At 53.0% G+C, this 19424-nt stretch overlaps 1 protein-coding gene and 1 long non-coding RNA gene across 5 annotated transcripts; one reads left to right on the top strand and one right to left on the bottom strand.

The window, feature by feature from the left end:
• The first annotated feature begins 231 nt into the window (after nucleotides 1-231).
• On the top strand, nucleotides 232-15994 carry LOC309653986. Of its 2 annotated transcripts, none has more exons than XR_014259696.1 (4): nucleotides 232-4320; nucleotides 4395-5637; nucleotides 14224-14314; nucleotides 14387-15994. It is a non-coding gene; the product is annotated as an uncharacterized lncRNA (long non-coding RNA). The 2 variants fall into 2 exon arrangements; XR_014259697.1 differs by lacking the exon at nucleotides 232-4320 and adding an exon at nucleotides 4327-4341.
• HEYL (hes related family bHLH transcription factor with YRPW motif like) lies at nucleotides 5636-19224 on the bottom strand. 3 transcript variants are annotated; one of them, XM_082446820.1, is made up of 5 exons: nucleotides 19070-19224; nucleotides 12339-12405; nucleotides 11184-11267; nucleotides 9803-9884; nucleotides 5636-7006 (listed from the first exon to the last, which is right to left on the bottom strand). In XM_082446820.1, the coding sequence occupies exons 1-5, from the start codon at nucleotides 19147-19149 to the stop codon at nucleotides 6348-6350; spliced, it is 972 nt and encodes a 323-aa protein (XP_082302946.1). In that variant the 5' UTR covers nucleotides 19150-19224; the 3' UTR covers nucleotides 5636-6347. The 3 variants fall into 3 exon arrangements, with proteins under 3 accessions (XP_082302946.1, XP_082302947.1, XP_082302945.1); XM_082446821.1 differs by lacking the exon at nucleotides 19070-19224 and adding an exon at nucleotides 12685-14191; XM_082446819.1 differs by lacking the exon at nucleotides 19070-19224 and having other exon boundaries at nucleotides 12339-12658.
• Nucleotides 19225-19424: the final 200 nt, after the last annotated feature.

Raw genomic sequence — 19424 nt, 5'->3', positions numbered from 1 at the left:
CTGGCCATCCTAGAGCAACAAACCCTCTTTTCTTACACTGTGTTCCCCGGGGGAATTCTCCAGGGAGCTGGGTCCAGTAGATACAACTCCATTCAGGAGTATCCAACCTACCCCTGTAGCATCAGAGAGTGGTAGGTGGAGCCCCTATACCTGGTTCCTCCAACTCAAAATAAATTGCCCTCCAGATCATGTACACACACACACACACACACACACACACACACACACACACACACACACACACACACACACAAGCCGGGTGGTAGCTACTGATGACTCTGATTCCCACATTCCTCTCAACCTCCAAGGCTGGGAGGCAAGTGATAGAGACTATCTACCAATACCCATTCACACTCATTTCAGAGAACAGGGCAGAAATGCATTTCCTAGCCTCTTCTGCAGTTTGATGTGGCCATTCATCAAAGATCTCACCAGGGGAATGTGGATGGACTGGACATATATGTGCTACTTCGGGGCCTAGGCTTTAAGTCTGTGGCCATGTCTCCACCAAGTCCTCTTTCCCTTCCTGCTGGCTTGAATCCATGGAGACCTAGCTTAACGGCGCAGGGACAATGTTCTAGGGAATGGCAGGGAATCATGATGGAAGGAATCTGGAATGTCTGCATTGATTAGAGCTTCTGGCTGACCTGGAGTGTACACCAGGCAGTTAGATGAGAGATAAATAAAATTCTATTTTCTTTCACCCACTGAGTTATTGTTGGGCCCTTTCGTTACAGCAGCTGATCTTTACTCTGACTAGCACAGGGGAGAAGAACATGGCCAAGGTGAAGGCTTCCCAGGCTAACATGAGGGTCCAGTCCACCAGCCCTGTATGACCTGTCACTGAATGGCTTCGGGTTTGTATTACAAGAGGCAGCTGGGGAAGGAAGCCGTGTACTGTATTGGTTAAGATGGAATCAGAGAGACCTAGGTTTTAATTTTGGCTAGGACATTCACTAGCGTTACGAACTTTGGGCGCTTTCACCAACAAATTGAGTATCAATTTCTTCTTCTGTAAAATGGGGATAACAGAACCTACCATTATATGAAATATATATCATCTCATATGATTATATGAGATAATGTAGGTCAAGGGCTTGAAAATGTTTGCTGCTATTAATGAGATCGGGTGATATCCAGACCTGATTTTTCCTGCCCTCTTTCCCCAGGAAGGAGGGAAGGAAGCTAATGTCTTGAGTTTTCCACGAAGTCATAAGATATTCAGTGACTCTTGAATGAATTACAGTCATCCCTCAATAACCATGGGGATCGGTTCCAGGACCTCCCGTAGATACCAAAATCTATAGATGCTCAAGTCCCTTATATAAAATGGTGTAATAGTCGCATATAACCTTCCTGCATCCTTCTGTGTGCTTTAAATCATCTCTAGATTACTTGTAATACCTAATACAATGTAAGTGCTATGTAAATAGTTGCTGGCTGGGGAAAATTCAAGTTTTGCTTTTTGGAAGTTACTGGAATTAAAAAAAATTTTTTTTGATCCGTGGTTGGTTCAATCTGTGGATACGGAAGCCACAAACACAGAGGGCCAACTGTACAAGTCCCTAAAGCTTTCAACACATAAAGTTTCTTAAGTATCTACTATAGGCCCAAGACTAGGATGGGGCTGGAGGACAGAGATGCCCTTGTGGAAATTAAGTTCTGCTTCACTTCTCAGAAAGCAGCAGCCTCTTCAGGCTCATAAGCTGGAGTCCAGTTCACTAATGGAACTGAAATTCACCTTGACTAGGAAAGAGATCCTGATTCTTCACACCTCCTTATGGGGTGCCTGAGCCCCACTGCAGGTGAGTTAAATCATCACCTCTAGGGCCTGGACACTGATATGTTGCAAAAGCATCTAGAGGTTTCCAATGAATAGGTGGCACTGAGTCTGAATACTGCTCCTCCCAGTCGTCCACACCACCCCAAACAGGAGTTTCTTAAACAAGGTCTAACCTTGGCATTCACCTGGCAACACTTTCCATGGCTCTCACTGCCTACAGGCTGAAGTCTAAACTCTGCATGGCACTCACAATTTGGATCCAGCCTCTTTCCATTCATGACACTAATGGCTAAAATGGACTGAGTGTTTCACTTGACCCAGGCATTGTACCAAGGGTTTTATATGTGCTATCCCATTCACTCGTCACCTAACTTTAGGAGAATATGTCTCGGCCTAGTTTCCTTATTGTAAAATGGGGACATTCTAAGAAAAGCATTTAGCACAGTGTCTGGTATGTAGCTACTGCTCAGTTAACAGTAGCTATTATGGCATCATCCCTGTTCTAAAGATGATAAGGTTGAGGTTCAGGGGTGTTAAGTAACTCTCCCAAGGCCTCAGCCCTGATCAGTGAATAGAGTTGGGACCTCAACCCAGGAAGTCTGGCTTCAGTGCCCAGACTAGCCTGCCTTTCGCTCTGCCACTGAAGGCCAGTGCTCACCTCAGGCCAACTTCCAGAGCTGCCCTCGACGACGTTCCCCCCGCGGTTAGAATGCCTCCCTTTGTCCTCCTCCAGGAAGGCTTCCTTCCAGCACTCTCTTCCTCCATGACCCCCCCTAGGCAGAGGCTGATACCCCTCAGCCTTCTCAACAGACCTCTCTCTCCACTCTCATCCCACCCAACTGTCACTTAGACAGAGGGTGCATCCCCTCAGGGGGACAGAGTTCTCATCACCTCTGTCTCTGCCATGCCTGGCCTGGCACGGAGCAGACCTCTGCAAAGGTTGCCTGGGTTTGTTGCAAGCCAAATGCATGGGAGAGAGCTGGGCCAAGAGTGGAGAACAAGACCTTCTGGCAGGGACGGCCCGCCCGTTCTCAGCTGTCAGCATGCACTCCAGAGCAAGCACGCTCGTGCTTTTCTTTGGCCAGAGTCCCTTCACCATTTGCCAGAACTTCCAGTCCCCTGGCCCTGGCTCTCACTTTGCTCTCCAGCCACCCCCCTAAAGTTGGCCAGCAGGAGATTCACCCCTAGAGGAGCGTGTACCATCCAACAACATGAGTCTAGAAGATTCCTCACCTCCCCCAGTTCATTTATTCAACAAATATTTATTGAACCCTGACGCTGAGCCAGGTACCGTGGTTGGCACTGGATACAGGGTGGAGTGCAAACCAGGCATGGTCCCTGGCCTCACGGAGCTTACGTGCTGGTGGGGGAGCAACCAACAAGTAAATACACAAATGGATGTGCAATGGTAATTTCCAAACGTGAACAACAACAAAAAGATAGAGGACGTTGAGATAGATTCAAGCCCAGTAGTCAGGGAAGGCCTCTCTGAGGAGGTGGCATTTATGCCAAGGCCTGAGGGTATGAAGAGCTCAGCCTGCAAAGGGTAGAGGAAGAGCATTCTGGGCAAAGGGCACAGCATGTGCAAAGTCCTGGAGGTGGGAATGAGGTTGGAATGTGGAAGAAATGAAGGAAGGCCAGGGTGGCAGAAGCACAGGGAACAAGATTGGGATTGGCAAGAAAGAACAAGATTGGGATTGGCAAGAAAAAAGCTGGAAGTGAGTTTGGGACCAGATGAGGAAGAGCTTGGATTTTATCCTTAGAATAATAGGGTAATAGGGTAAGGATTTTAAACCAGAGTTGATATGATATGGTTTGCGTGTTTAAAGCTCTCTCTGGTTGCGTTGAGAACTGATTGGCAAAGCAGGAAGGAAGCAAAGCGACCTTTTGGAGGGCAGTGATATGGGGAGAAGTGATGTGGCCAGACCAGGGTGAAGGCTATGGGATCAGAGAGAAGTAGATGGACTCCAGAGATATTTAAGAAGTAGAACCTTGCAGAGGTTTCCAGAAGAGCTAAAGAAAAAAAACTTTATTGAATGTCTGCGACAACCCCAGTGACGGGGTGGGAGTCGGGGGCACCAGAAAGGCTTGGGAGTATAAACAAAGATATGAGTTCTCAACCACAGAAACCAATACACACAGTCACCTTTCCCCGCACAATCTCTCAGGGAGAATGAACCTAAGAGCAACTAAGATGCTCAAAGTTCTGGGCCATTTCCACCTCATTCAACGGTGTCAACTGGTTCTTTTGGAGTTGGGCATTTGAAACATGAAAGTGTGTTTCCCACCATCCCGCCATGAGTAAATGTTGGATTCTTGGGCTAGGAAGTGGTCAAACTGCAGGACTGGAGCACTGACTGGTATCTTGGGAGCAGTGAGCCACCACCTGCAGCGGCCAGGGAGGAGGAGAGTGCAGGGGAGGAGGGGGAGGAGGAGAGTGCAGGGGAGGAGGGGGAGGGGAGGGTGCAGGGGAGGAGGGGAGGGGGAGGGTGCAGGGGAGGAGGGGGAGGGGGAGGGTGCAGGGGAGGAGGGGGAGGGTGCAGGGGAGGAGGGGGAGGGTGAGAGTGCAGGGGAGGAGGGGGAAGGAGAGAGTGCAGGGGAGGAGGGGGAGGGGAGAGTGCAGGGGAGGAGGGGGGCGGGTGGGGAGCGCCGTTCTTCCCGCCCCTTGTGAAAAAGGTGAAGTTGGTCTTTGCCTTCTGCCACCTCCCTCTGCCCCCCCTCCCAACTCCTGGGAGCCTGCTGACTGCCTTCCCTCCCTCGCTATTTCCCTCTATCTCTGTTTGCCTCAGGAGCACTCCTGGCCGGTGACCCACGCACTGAAATGACACCTCCTCACTGCTGTACACACAGATGGGTCCAGGAGGAGAGCAATATCTGATCCAACTACCTCACACTGAGGAGTAAAAGAATTACTTTAGTTCTTTATCCGTCCTTGAGGAATTTGCCTTCTCAAAAGAGCTTTCTGGGTCATTTAAATGATCTCTGCCCTCCTACCCACTTCTCTGAAAGGGCCCTTTTTCCCCAGGGCGTTTGCAGACTCTACTTTTTGAGCTCGTGGAGTCTCCTCAATGCAGCCTCTGGGGAGGGTAGTTCCATTAAAGGATGGGAGTGGGAGACTCTTCCAGGGGTGACCTCAGAAGCATTTAATAACCAGTGCAGAATAAGCACCAACGACTTGCCAGCTGGAGGGCCCCACGGCCTTGGGTCGGCCGGGCATTAACCAGCACGGCGTCCTGGGAGAAAAGCCATGTGGTGGGAACACTCAGGGAAGCAGGTCTGTCAATGAGCACAGAAGTGTTTCTGCATTCTAACAACCATGTGGCAGCACTGGGCCGGCTGTGTGTCGCTTCTGGTCTGCCCCTGTCTTGTCCAGTTCCTGCTGTTCCACTGGGAAAGGTCTCTGGGCCATTTGTTCCCTCTGTTAGAGGGAAAGTGGCCTGGGCTGAAGCTGGGTAACGCCATGCATGGCCTTTGAGCAGAGCCAGCCACGTGGAATCCCGGGTGAACAGGATCTCAGGCCCTCGACCCACTGTGTGACCTTGAAGGGCCGAGCTGCCTCTGACTGTCCTTCCCCTCGCCCCTCCTCGCAGTTATTTTCGTCCAGCCTGACAGCCCTTGGCGGTCCCAGCAGTCTGGGCCCCGTGAGTCGGATGCAAAACAGGCAGCACAAACGTCTGGTGCTGAATCCCAAGAGGATTCCTCTCGGGGCGCCATCACGTGGGAACATGGCCTCCGCACTGTGCATCTGACGGGACCACAGGCCTGGAGGACGCTGGCCGTGTGGTAGGCAGAGAGCTGGGTTCTCTGTGGCTCAAGCCTGGCTCCTGTCTGGGGACGCCGTCCGAGGCCTGGTGGTGAGTACACCCTGTCACGGAGCCCGGAGACCTCCCAGCTGTGTGCAGGGAGCTGCTGGTCAGCTGGAGGGTAGGTGTCAGCAGCTGACAAGAGGGCAGGAACGGGCCCTGCTGGGCTCCCAGTCCCCAGCCTTGGCCGTGGCGGACAGCAGGTCTGTTCTGGGTTCATTGCAGTGGGCGGGAGACAGGTGGGCTGGGGCAGACAGGGTTCCCAGGAGACCTCTTTGCGGCCCCTGTGTGGTTACTGTCTCAGGAAGTGAGACAGACACTATGTTCTGGCCCCTGGGGGCCTGGGAAGGCTACAGCCAGGAAGTCACTGCTCTTGGCTGGGGTCTGATCTCTAGGGGAGCAGCGTGCCTTAGGTCATTGTGCCTTTTAGGTTAAAGCGTTGTTCCCCAACCTGAGATTAATGCCTACTGCCCATGTGTCCTGGAGCAGGAGAGGGGTCTGGGTACAGCTCTTGGGGGGCTCTCCTGAGACTCATCTCTCCAGGGAAAAAATGAGACCAAGCTTCTGAGATCAGAATAGCCCCAGGAGAAGCTGGGACAAGCAGTGAGGAGGGGAGAGGGGCCAAAGGAGAAGGGGGCCTCTGCTGGGTGAAGAAGACACCTTCATATATGAACCAGTCCAGGAAGCAGAGCAGAATAGGCAACGCCATTTTTAGAGCTCCTGGAAAAAGAACTCTCCTCATTCCTGGGGGCAAAGCCAGCTCAGAAAGCCCCAACTTCAGTGATTTCAGAGACCCAGGAGTGGCAGAGCACAGCTCCTGCTGGCCTCCCAGCTGCCCCCTGGGAAGACCCAGGAACAGCCACATAAGCAGGAGACCCCACAATGCCAGGAGGGGCGGGGGAAGAAGATCGCAGGAGGGGTGCCATGTGGCTGCTCCTGGCAGCCCTGCCACTGGGGGGCAGGGGTGCAGCTGGCCTCTCCAGGGGGCGGGCCCTCCGGGTAGAAGATGCCCCTCGACTGGGCAGCAAATTCCTCCGGGCTGGCAGGATGGTGCCAGTGGCTCTGCGCAGGGGAGTGGTTCTGAAGGCCGGGATGGGGTAAGCCAGAGAGGAGGTGCTGGGGAGGATGGGGCCGGGCACTCTTCCTAGGATGGCAAGCTGGCTGCTCGGGGCAGATAGCCCTGGACAGCTATGGAAGAAGGACCAGGGCCAGGCAGGAAAGGCCAGGGGGCCAGCGGGCGTGGGTGAAGGTTCCATCTCGGCTGCATAGCTGTTGAGGTGGGAGAGAAGGCGAATCCGCACCGGGTCTGCACGGCTGCTGGGCCCTTCCAGGACCCCCAGGTACCTGATGACCTCGGTAAGGCACTCCCGAAAACCGATGCTCCGGAAGTCGACTGCCAGGGCTCGAGCATCAAAGAATCCTGCAAAGTGAGGCACGATGAGGGCATGCCAGGCAGGAGACAAGCACTGAGCCTGGGGTCAGACTGTCTGAGTTCTGGACCTGCTTTCCCCACTCTCTCCCTGGGTGACCTTGGGCATGTCACCTCACCTCTCTGAGCCCCAGTCTCACCATCTTAAAGTGGGAATAATCATCCCTACTGGGGTAGAGGGGGTGGACTGTGCGGACCAAATGAGTTCACTAAACTATGAAGCATTATAAAATGTAAAGTGTTATTTTCATCACCATTCATGATGAACCCAAAGAAGGAAATCTGCGGCCCAGATAACTTCATTTAAATAGACACTTGCCAGATGTGTGCACATGGAGGTGTAGAACAACCCTGCCTGCTGATGGGGGCAGATGCTGGGAGGTGGCGGCAGCAGCCATCAGAGCTGGGAGACTCCTTGGAGAGGAGAGCATAGGGTAGCAATGAAGCATGAGGTCTTTGGGGGCCAGCTGCTTGACCATGGACTTAACTAGCGCCCTGACTATGGACAAGTCTCAATCTCTCCATGCCTTGATTTCCTTAGCTGTGAAGTGGGTATATAACAGGCCCTACCATGTACAGATGGGAGGGCGAAATGAAATGGTGCACAGAAATGCTTAACAAATGAAAAGTTAGCTATCATTTATATGACTGGTTTGGCCCCCATAAGCATTCGAGTTTGTTCCCCAGCCCAAAGGGCAGTCTAGAAAGCAGGACCCCACTCTGGTCCTCAGCTGCTGCCCTCGGGCCAGGGACCCTGGCTTTGGCTTGACTTCAGTGTGGGATGACCAGGGGGACCGCCTGCAGAAGTATTCACATTCTCACAGCTTCTCCACACTTGCCCGTCTCTCGACCACCTTCTGGGTAAAGACAGAACAGCCCCAGTGAGCACTGGCTTCATGACCATGGTAGCAAATATCGGGTCCCTGGTTCACGGCTGAGGTCCCTACAGAGGAACAGCTTGGCAGGAGATGATGTTTGGAGCCAGGCCTCCTAGGCGGTGAGACCTGGCTCTGCTGTCTACTTAGTTGTGCAACTTTGAGCAAATCCCATCACCTTTCTCTGTTCACTGTTCTTTTTTCACTAACATTTGCTGAGTTCTTCCTAAGCACTTAATTTGCATTAGCTAATTTAAACCTCATAAAAACCTATCATTATAACCATTATGGGGCAGTGGTTAAGAATCCTCCTGCCAATGCAGGGGACACGGGTTCAGGCCCTGGTCCAGGAAGATCCCACATGACACAGAGCAACTAAGCCCGTGCACCACAACTACTGAGCCTGCGCTCTAGAGCCTGCGAGCCACAACTACTGAGCCTGCGTGCCACAACTACTGAAGCCCTCACGCCTAGAGCCCGTGCTCCACAACAAGAGAAGCCACCGCAACGAGAAGCCCGCGCACCGCAACGAAGAGCAGCCCCTGCTCTCCGCAACTAGAGAAAGCCCGCGCGCAGCAACAAAGACCCAACGTAGCCATAAATAAATAAATTTATATTTTTAAAAAACCTATCATTATTCCCATTTTAGAGATAAGGAAACTGAGGAATAAAGAGCTTAAATCATTTGTCCAAGGTCCTAAAGCTAGTAAGTAGTAAACTCAGTGTTCAAATACAAAGCCAGCGCTCTAAGCCAATTCTCTGTCTTCCCATCAGCCCTTAGCCAGAAAACAGTGAGGATAACAGCACCCACCCTCGAGGTTCTTGTGAGAATCAAATGAGATAACATTAGAGAAAGCATTTGGAAAACTATAAAATGCTGCCCAAATATTAGTCACTAGTTTTCTTTTAATTGGATAAATATAAATGTAGCTTGAAATACCTCCCCCATTGGTTGATTAGAGACAGTTCACACTGTTGGCTGTGCATTCCTTTGGCACGAGTTCTCCAAGTGACCACCTGCAGCAGGGTCATCGGGTGTGTTTGCTAAACTGGCAGATTCCTAAACTCCAATCCAGACTTAACTGCCTCGGGATCTCTGGGCTGTGACCCGTGACGCTGTCTGCCCCTACACGACACTGCTGCCCGCCGAGGCTTGAGAGGCACCAGGCTGGGCTGCTTAACATGCAACCATCCCCTTGAGGGGGTAGCAAGTTAAGGCTTCAAGACTTAAGTCTTTGGAGCCAAGGTCAGTGGAGCTTTCAAGGTTTCCCAATTGTGAAATTACCAAAACACACAGAGCGGCTTCAGGCAGACAGAATTTCCATCTGTCCAGAGGTCTTTTAAAAGCCACAGTTCCGTGACTTTTTTGTAGTGGACTAGCTCAAAATAACAGAATGCGTTAATATTCGCATCCTACTAAAATCCCACGACTGATCTTCAGCGGTGAGCGTGACATATCCTCCCAGCACTGCCAAGGACACAAGAGCTCAGAAGCCTAGACCAGTGGGTCGGCACACTAGTGAAGCGCTGTGGCTAAAAACCTCAGGCGTGTCCCTCCCACTGGGATCACAGTGAGAATGAGCTCATTCAGGCTGATGCTTAACGAGGCCCTGGGGGCAGGGGGATCAGTAATCTGTTGTAGAAGAGCTCCTCCAAAGTTCAAGGCTGGAAGGAGTGGAGTTTATGAAAGGGCTAGGACACATGGAGACAATAAAAGCGGAGAGGGCAATGCCAAAAGAAGAAGAAAGACAAGCTTTGCGAACGTTCCACCTGGATCTGCTTCAGCCCCTCTGTGAACTGTGAGCTCCGTGAGGGCAGGGACCACGTCTACTTTGCTCACCAAAGTATCCCCAGGGCCCAGCCCCCAAATATTGGCTGCAGGAATGGTTCCAGGAAAGTAAAGCATCAGTACCTGTCCCGCCAGTGGCGTGGAGCATTTTCAAGTGATCTACCGTCATCTGCAGGACCTCGGCTTTCTCCAGCTTGGAGGAGCCCTGTGTGTACAGAAGACAGAAGAGTGGCGGCCTTCAGCTGACCTCTGTCGCCCACCTCCCCCGCATGGCGTCATCATCACTCACGACCTCAGTTTCCTCCTCCTCCTCCCACTCCGCCACTGCCTGCAATGGGGCTTCTACTTTAGCCAAGCCCACCAAATCTAACCCATCCTCTTCAGTTCTCATTTTAGCCCACCTGTCCACCACACTGCTGACCATCCTTCTTGAAAGCCCTCCTCCCCTGCTTTCTTGCTCTAACTGTCCCTTAAGATGGTGGTGTTCCCAGTGGGTGATGGCTGACATTTTTCTCGCTCTGTGCGCTCTCCTCGGAGGGTCCCCTCTACCTCTATGGCTTCAGGCACCATCACCAGAATGTCACTCCTGCATCCTCCCCTGCCTCCTAGACCAGCTTTACCGGGAATCCAACTTCACACTCGCCACACACACAACCAAGATCGGGCTCACTGTCTTATTCCAAAGCATCTGCTCTTCCTCCATTCTCTCTCTTGAGGAGTGTTTCCGAAGCCTCCAGCATCACCTGGTCTCCCAGGTGAAACCTGAGGGTCGGACTCTCCATGTGAGTCCCTTGAAGGTAGGTACCAGGTCTAGTTCATGGCTGGACTTGTGAAGGCTTTAGTGAATGTCTGTGGAATGACTGACTTGTTCTCCCCAGCAGAAAGGAAGACACAGGACCTATGACCGTGCCTTGGCGCACACGGTGAGAATCTTTGAGGTTGTCTGATTGATTCAACTGTCTGACTCCCCACTGGAGTCCCTCCACCCCAGCATGTTCAATGACAGAGACTTCACTCCCCAAGCAGCCTGTTCTACTTTCAGATAGTTCTGGAAATGTCAGTAGTGCATTAGTGCTCTACTAATGTGCAGAGGGATAGGGCACTTTAGGATCACAGTAGTGCAGAGGGATAGGGCACTTTAGGATCACACAGTCTGTGTCCAGTTCCGCTCTGCTACTTACTAGCTGTGTGATCTGGTATAAGTTACTTCACCTCTCTGTGCTTCAGTTTCCTTACCTGTGCAACGTGCATAATAATCCCTACCCTTCAGGATCATTCTGAGCATTCAGTGCAACCGGATGATGGACATAAAGCCACAACTCCTGAGACACCTCAGTAAATATGAATTTCCATCCCCCTTATTCTTGGCCATCAACAGATATCAGTAAATGATATCACAGCACTTCAGGCAGCTGCCACCAATCGATAAGAGATGCCGTGAGAAGTGAACCTTATCTGCCACCCGCACAGCATCTCCTCTAGCACATTCAGCAACGTCACATACCTGCTTCTCAAAGGCAGTGGGGACCAAGCGCCGCAGTTCAGAAAGGCTGCTGTTGATGCGGTCCCGGCGCCGTTTCTCTATGATCTAAAAAACAATGATGAAACAAACAAACAAAAACCAAGTAGGCACTTCATCACAGTTTCCAACACACCTTGACGGGCACTGGCTCATATCTTCCGTCACAATATTTCTGTCAGGGAGATAAATCCATTCTTACATTATGGAAGAGGAAAACGAGGCTCAGAGAGGGGCAGGATTTGCTTAAGGTCACACAGCAAGGAAGTGCAAGGTTGGGACTAGAACTCAGATCTCTTGTCTTGATCTAAGGGGTGGTATTCAAAACGTTTAACCACTGATACAGCAGGGCACCAACCAATTAGAACAGGAACACCAGCCACAGCACTGGAGCAGGTCCTGGAGGCCCTCCTGGGCCAGGGAGACCCCTTGAGGTGCTGGGTCATGAGGTCTGAGGAGTCCCAGGCATTGCTCTCTCCAGCTGGGAAGGCCTTTCATTCCCACAAGCTCACTCTCATCTCACAATACTGGTAGCGGAATACTGATAGCAGGACAGAAATTGCAACACCCATTTTACCGATAAAGAGAACGAGGGCTGGGTGGACGTGGCTGCTTAAGGTCTTTTGGTTAGTGAGTGGCAGGGCTGGTCTCTGCCAGATTCTGGTCTCTGCCAGATTCCGGTCTCTGGACTCCCAGGGCAGAAGCACAGCTGCATCCTGGGGGAAAAGTAGGGCCAAGAGCAAGGACGGGCTCCCCCTTCTTCCGTCCCCCTTCCCTACCCCTCAGCACACTAAGAGGGAAGGAAAGTTCTGAGCTCAGAGAGAAGCAGGGGAAGGCTGGAATAAATGATAATGGCTAATTGTGCGTCAGGTTCTGTTCTGAGTGCATTACATTAATTCACTTCAAAACAACCCTTTGAGGTAGGTACCATCATTATTTCAGTTACACAGATGAAAAAATGAGGCACACAGAGATTGAGTGGCTTGCACAAAGTCACCCAGCTAGCTACTGGCAAAGCTGGGACTTGAACCCAGGCAGGGCCGCTTCCCGGTGGTGTTTCTGACCAGGGTTCTCTGCGCCAGGCCCCTGGGAACTCAGGGCAAACATTTGTCTGACAGCTCTGCTGAGATACGCACTCACCCCTCTGCGTTTCTTCCTGGCTTGCATTTGTGAAGGGCTGGGGGTGGACAGCGGCCGGGCCATCTGGCTGGAGAGGAAAAGAAAGGCTGATTTTTCAGAGGACCATCTCCCTGGCCTGGGCTGACCTCGGAGGCCGGCTGTGGGCGGGCACAGACCCCTCCCAGGCGGCCGAGGTCTCCCAGGCCGGGAAGAGGCACAGGGCAGGCGTGGGTGGGGACGCCTTCTCTCCCCTTCTCCCCGGGGGCTCATTTCTCCCCGGGCCAAGTCCTCCCCTGCACAGAGCTTCCTGCCCCAGAGTCGCCAGAGGCTGGGGCCATGGGTGGGGGGCCTTGGCTCTCGCCCGGACCTGACCTCTCGGCCTTGCCTCCTGCCCCTCGCCCCTCACCCTCGTTGCGCTGCCGCGGCCCGTCGGGGGAACCGCAGCCCGGCCGCCCGGCTCCTGCAACCCGATCCCCCGGGCGGGGCGGGCGAGGGCACGGGCGGCGGCGGTGGGGCCGGGCCTGCGGGTTAGGTTTCAGAGGGAGCCGCTGGGAACGAGCGTGGAAAGAACAGATGCCGCCGCTTCCCACGGGCCGGGCCCGCCGGTCGCCCGCCCTCCACCCGGCCTGCAGCTGCCGCCTCCTCCCACGCTGCGCGGCCGGGGCGAGGGGGAGGCGACATCTGGGTCACAGGGCCCTCTCTGGACTCTCGGGACGTGGCCCCAGCCTCCCCAGAAGGCTCCAGCCCTGCATCGTGTCAGGCCTCCGGTCCCCGGGCTTGGCTGAAGGATGTATGTTTGCTGGCGACCCAGGAGTTCCCATCACCGGGAGGAGGCTCAGCCCTCTGGGGTTTTTCCTGCCCAGACTGACCAAATCCTCCTCAGCCCAACTGCTCGCCCTCTTAATGTTTTCCCGCTTCAGAGGCTCTCTTGGAATGAAGGAGATTCTCTGGGTTGCACTTAGGATCATTCACTTGGCCAACACGCCAGAGGCCCCACTCAGACTGAGGGCTGGACTGGATGCCCTCAGCCAGGCCCCAGCCCTCCAGAGCCCAGCTCCCATTGGAGACATCACAGCCACAAATAAATTTAGACAAGGTGACTCCCCTGCTATTTCAGAACGCGAAATGCCACACATCTGAACAGGAACCCAAGAGCTTGCCTCCACCTCTCCTCTTCTGCCTAGGTTCTCATCTCAGCGAAGGTACCCATATCCCACTTCTGCAAGGTGGACACCCGGCCACCATCTTTGATTCCTCCTCTGTCCTCACCTACCCCATCAAAACCTGCCCATTCCATGTCTAAAATACATCTCACACCCGTCCCCCTTATCTCCACTGCTGATCTCGGGACCAAGCCTCCATCATCTTTCTAGACTGCAGGAGTCTATTACACCCGCTGCCTCCTACAAGCGGGCAGAGTGATCATCTAAATGCAAATCTGATCATGTCACTCTCTTACAGGGCCTTCCCAATGCTTTTAGGATCAAGGCCACCATCTTTCAGGTAGCCCAGCTGGCCCCTGTCACCTCCTAGACTCAATTCTCTTTTGCTCTGTGCGCTCCAGCCTGTGAATGCACTAACTCCTTCCTGTGGTGGCACATACTGTTCCCCTAGCCCGGAACTCTCTGGTCCACTCCCTCTCCCCACCCCCAAGCCCCAGCCCCTTTGCCTAGTAACTTCTACCACCTTTCAGATCTCAACTCAAATGTCAACTTCCAGGGGAGCCTTTTCTGACATCGCCCCTCCCACTTGATACCCCCTCCTTTACACTATCCTAGCATCCTGCATTCATAGCATTTGTGCCCATTTGTTGCTTTATATTTATATGATTATTTGATTAAGGTCTATCTCTCCATCAAGTCTGTAAGTTCCATGAGGCCATGAACCATATCTGTCTCATTCACAGTTGTACCCAGTACTCAGCAAGTGACATGACAGAGCTCGTGGTTGAGCTCCTCCTCCTGCCCTCATCTTTGGCATCACCGGAGAACACAGAGGTGAGACCATAAAATCTATGTCTTGGGACTTCCCTGGTGGTGCAGTGGTAAAGAATCCGCCTTCCAATGCAGGGGACGTGGGTTCGATCCCTGGTCAGGGAACTAAGATCCCACATGCCTCGGGGCCACTAAGCCTGCGCGCCACAACTACTGAGCTTGTGCGCCTCAACGAGAGAGCCCACGCGCCGCAAACTACAGAGCCCACGCATCCTGGAGCCCGCACCACACAACTAGAGAGGGAAAAACCCGCATGCCACAGCTAAAGAGAAGCCCGTGTGCTGCAACGAAAGAACCCGCATGCCTCAACCAAGATCCCACGTGCCTCAACTAAGACCTGACGCAGCCAAATAAATAAACAAATATTAAAAAAAAAAATCTATGTCTGAGGCCTTTGTGGAATGGGGGCATATGTGGCTGACTGGGAGGGTCCCAGCCCACGTGACGACCCTCCTGGCATTAGAGGTTGGATCATTTTCATCAACTGCTTAAAGAGATAAGGTTGCACGGGAGACCAGACCAACATTTGTCAAACCTACTGCAATGTCCCTGGCTTCATCTAGCTACATCTGGAAAAGGATATCTCCATCCAAACATCTGGACAAGAATGTAAGAGGCCTATGAAAGCTTGTGGGAGGGATGGGTCAGCAAGCTAGATCCAGGGCTCAGGTGGCCAGATCCTGAGATCTGTAGGGCAGCTTGTTTACAAAGCTTCAGTCTGGACAAGCCACAAGAGCCAAGGTCTACTAAGAAACACGGCCTTTGTCCCCGCAGCCTGGATAATGTGTCTCCTGGGGTATTGGGTTACCACTGCTCACGTCACTGCCTCTCAGCCTGATCCCTCCTCAGGGACCATCTGTTGGAGGCTGACACACCCCTTTCAGAGCGTGGCAGCTCAGCCACCCCTTTTTCCACTCTCCTGGTTCTCTGCAGTGCTCTCCCTCTCCCCCCACTCCTGCATCCCACAGGCAAGCCTCACTTCACAGCTTTCTCGGCATCACTACATATACTTCCCTCCTTTGAGTGGAAGCCCCATTTTACAGATGAGGATGTTGAGCACTGGGGAGGTAAGGCAGCTTGCCCAGCCTACGCAGCTGCTGAGGAGCAAAGCCAGCATGGGAATCCACATCTTCTGGCTTCAAATTCAGCATTGTTTTCCCTCCTAATTCCTATTTCCTGTCTGTCTGAATAGCCCTCCAGTCCCCTTAGCCTTAAAGCTCCCAAGAGCTCAGCCAGAGCTAGCTCTTTTCCAGGCTGTGATCTGGCCCTGACATTGGGAGAGGGTGTGAGAGATTCTTGTCTGAGAGTCTGAAAATAAGGCAGATTTTCATGGACCCAGAGAAGATATGTTGACCCCCAAGATCTGCTCCATGGGCCTCAAGGGGTCCCTAGCCAGAATGCTGGGGTGGTCTCTTGGGGGCGGGGCAGCTTTCCAGGTGGTCTGGCTGCTAGACCTGACTACCCTCAGCGCTCACCCTCACTTCCTTTTTGGGAACTCCCTTGAGGAGCCCTTGCAGGTGACCCCACTCATTTTCCATCAACCAAAGGCAGAATCACAATGTCTCCAATGAAGGGCTCTCAGAGAGCACTGTGCCCACCTGTAAAATGAGGAAGCTCAGAGAGGGGAAGGGATCTGCTCCAGGCCACACAGCAAATTAGAGGAAATTCCAGAACTGGAGCCAAGTCTACTGGCTTTTCATCCAGTGCTCCCCATACAGTCATCACCCCACCATGTACATTTCATAGCCAGTACTTTTTGTTCTAGAGAGCACTTCCATGTTCACTTGTCTCATTTATCATACAATGAGTTAAGTATATTATTGGGCCATGTCACACTTAGGAAAAATAATCACTTGATAGCTGGAGTGACAGAGACACAAAGTCCAGTCTTCAGATGTCCAGGCTTTTCATTAGACCATGCTGCCTCACGGACATGGCACCCTCCAACTGAACGGCGACCCCTTAGAGAGCAGCTTTCATTGGAAGTTGCCTTGTGCCAAAGCAGGGAGCTGTGTGCCTTAAGTCCATTACCTCATCAAAGCCTCACCCTATGAGGTAAGGTATTAGCATCCCCATTTCGTAAAGGAGAAAATTAGAATTCAGAAAAGGGTGGTCACTTGTCCATGTTCATGGTGGCGAGACTTCAAAGGCCACCATGTGCCTTAAGTGACCCACAGACCCTGACCCAGTGCCTGACGTGGCAGGTGCTCATTCAATTTTTGCAGAGGGAGGGGGGAGACAATATTCTCAGTTTGGACCCACATGTGTCAGGGGGCTGTGTTCAGATAGGAGCTCTGAGGGTGATTCCCATATATGGGGCAGGACACTGCCACCAGGCAGATGCCCACAGTGGCAATGGAACACAACCCACTCTTTACCCTTACAGGGTGGGGGGGATTTGCACCCTGCCTCTGACCCTGGGGAGGCTGGCTGCTCCAGTCCCCTGGCCCTTGCCAATGTTCATCTGGCCTTCTTTGTCCATGAAGCTCTTCTTCTCTGAGAGTTCCCTGAGGGCAGAGGCTGAGCAGGATACATCTGGGCCCCCCACGCCCAGCCCAGGGTCTGGGCCACAGCAGGCATCGTTCAGCGCTCCCTGAATTGAAGCATTGATGTCTGCTGGGGGGAGGGCCCTTTGGTGAGTGCTACAAAGAGGGGTCTATAAGTCGGCCTCTGCCAGATGTCCAACTGCTTCTCTCCTCGGGGGGGGGGGGGTCTGCTTGCCTAAGAATCTAGACAGTCTAAAAAAATGGGCTCTAGTTGAAAGGACAAAATGTATAGGAAAAAAACTGCCTACTGATCCTTTATGCCAGAGTCCAAATGCCACCACCTTCAGGAAGCTCTCCCTGCACTTTTGGTTGTGAGTGACCTCTCCCTGCTCAGGTGCCCTCACAGCCCACAGTCTATCTCTCCTTCCATCTTCCATCCGGTCCATGGACTTTGTGTGACCTGGCAGGTCACTGACCAGGCTGCAAATTCTTGGAGGACAGAAGGCAGCTCCAATCAGCCTAGCTCTCTGACACCAATTTCATGCCTCTGATTCATGAAGACCCAATGACACTGAGCTTGAGACACCTCCCCGCCAACCCCCCACCCCATAGTGCTGGGCCCTTCCCCTGCTCCTAGCAGGCACAGACTCAGAGAATTGATTCTCTAAAGAGCAGTTTCTGCTAAACAATTTTAAAAGGCTATTAAGTTGCATAGGGAATGCTATTATATACCCCAAAACCTCATGGACAGGAAATTACCTCCTATTATAAGCTAGAAGGAATTGGAAGCTGGTGGCACTTTACTGGGACTTGTGACTGAGGCAGGATCCCCTGGTCTCAGAAAACTGGAGATCACTGAAAGTATGAAATACCCTCAAAAACATCCCTAAGAATGAACTGAATCCCCCTTTCAAATCTATTCTAGAGAGTCAGGTTTGGATGAGCCAGGAGGGACCAGATAGGCTTCCTTTTCCCACTCCCTGTTCTCCTTTATTTTACTGATGAGGAAACAGGCTCACAAAGGGAAAGCAATGCCCCAAGGTCACATGGTAACTTGGTGGCAGATTTGGGGCTGGGACCCAAGTCTGCAGACTCCCAGTCAGTCCCTGCTGCTCTTTCAGGGTTCTGAGTATCACATATTGGGTGCTTGATACTACTTAAGCATTTGCTACGTGCTGGGCTCTGTGTGAAGCCCTTGACACAGGTTATCTCATCTGATTTTCCTAATTATCCTATGAGGTCAGTTCTATTATTTATACCCATTTTGCAGATGAAGAAACTGAAGCTTAGATTGTTCACAGAACTGGGATGTAACAGAACTTATACAAGTTCAGTTTGTTCTATAGGTTTGAAGCAGGGTCAGAAAACGTACCAAGACTTGAAAGATATTGACAGCAGACTGGTGCAGTAGAAAGAGCACTGGAATCAGAGTCTAGGCCCTTGCAAGGACCATGGGCAAGTCAGCGATTATTTTCTTCAATATTAAAACCTTAATTCCAAAGATTTTTTTCCCCTGGAAGCTTTGTGTGTGTGTGTGTGTGTGTGTGTGTGTGTGTGTGTACTATATGAAAAGTGCACCCCGGCTAGGGTAAAATTAAGAAAGTATGGTTACTCTGCATAGTCACTGCAAAGTAGTGACTACTCTACTTCAGGACCAGGGGGTGTGATACCAACAGTCCATGAGGGTTTCCTAAGATCTTCAGGGAAAAGCCCTCCCTGGTAGCCCAGTGGTTAAGAATCCACCTGCCAACTCAGGGGACAGGGGTTCGAGCCCTGGTCCAGGAAGATCCCACATGCTGCGGAGCAACAAAGCCCGTTCGCCACAACTACTGAGCCCACGTGTCACAACTACTGAAGCCCGCGCGCCTAGAAACCCATGCTCCACAACAAAGAGAAGCCACCGCAATGAGAAGTCCGCCCACCGCAACGAAGAGTAGCCCCCGCGCAGCAACAAAGACCCAACGCAAGCCGAAAATAAATAAAATAAAAATAAATTAAAAAAAAAAAAAAAGTCCTCGCCAGTAGCCTCACTTGGACAGAAAGAGATCTCCAACCGGAACTCAGACCCCGAGCTGAACTCTCCCTCCATACCAGCATCTCGAGCCCTAAACGGCCGAGAGCGCACAGGATCCCGGGCGCTCGTGCGCGTAACGGTGGCGCCACACCTGCGTCTACCCCGGTCGCTCCAGGACTGGCCCCGCGCTCGCCGGCCCGTCGGCTTGCTCCCCAGCCTGCTCGCCCCGGCGCGCACCGCGCCCCCAGCCCGCCTTACCTTAGCTCGCCCTCGTGGCCCACGTCGATGGGTCCGTCGGACTCGCTGTCGGAGCCGCTCGGCTCCCGGGGCCGCTTCATCGTGAGCGCGGGCTGCGTGGCTCTCCGCCCGGCGGCGCGGGCGGCGAGCCGGGAAGTCGGGCCCCGCCCCGGCCCCGCCCCGGGGGCGCAGCCACCGCCCTTTCCCAGGGCCCTTTCCTGCGTCGCAGCCCCGGGCGCCCCCTCGCCCCCTCCGTGACGCGCTGGCCGAGCCGTGGGAAGGCCCTGGGCGGTCGTCGCCCCGCCGACGGCTGGGAGGTCCGGCTCCGCTCCCTCGACCGCCGCGCGCTGGGTGGCCTTGGGCAGGTGCCTTTGGA

This window comes from Balaenoptera physalus (assembly GCF_965194825.1).
Source record: "Balaenoptera physalus genome assembly, chromosome: 1".
NCBI lineage: Eukaryota > Metazoa > Chordata > Mammalia > Artiodactyla > Balaenopteridae > Balaenoptera > Balaenoptera physalus.
The sequence above is the reverse complement of the archived record's forward strand: the minus strand, read 5'-3'. Positions and strand labels throughout refer to the sequence as shown.

Bases quoted from the DNA above. Each gene is read 5' to 3' on its own strand.
- HEYL (XM_082446819.1), bottom strand. From the start codon at position 12,587: ATGAGCCCCCGGGGAGAAGGGGAGAGAAGGCGTCCCCACCCACGCCTG. The intron at 11,268-12,338 runs GTGAGTGCGTAT...ATTGTTTTTTAG, and splicing joins CCAGGAAGAAACGCAGAGGG to ATCATAGAGAAACGGCGCCG. The intron at 9,885-11,183 runs GTATGTGACGTT...CTGTACACACAG, and splicing joins CCACTGCCTTTGAGAAGCAG to GGCTCCTCCAAGCTGGAGAA.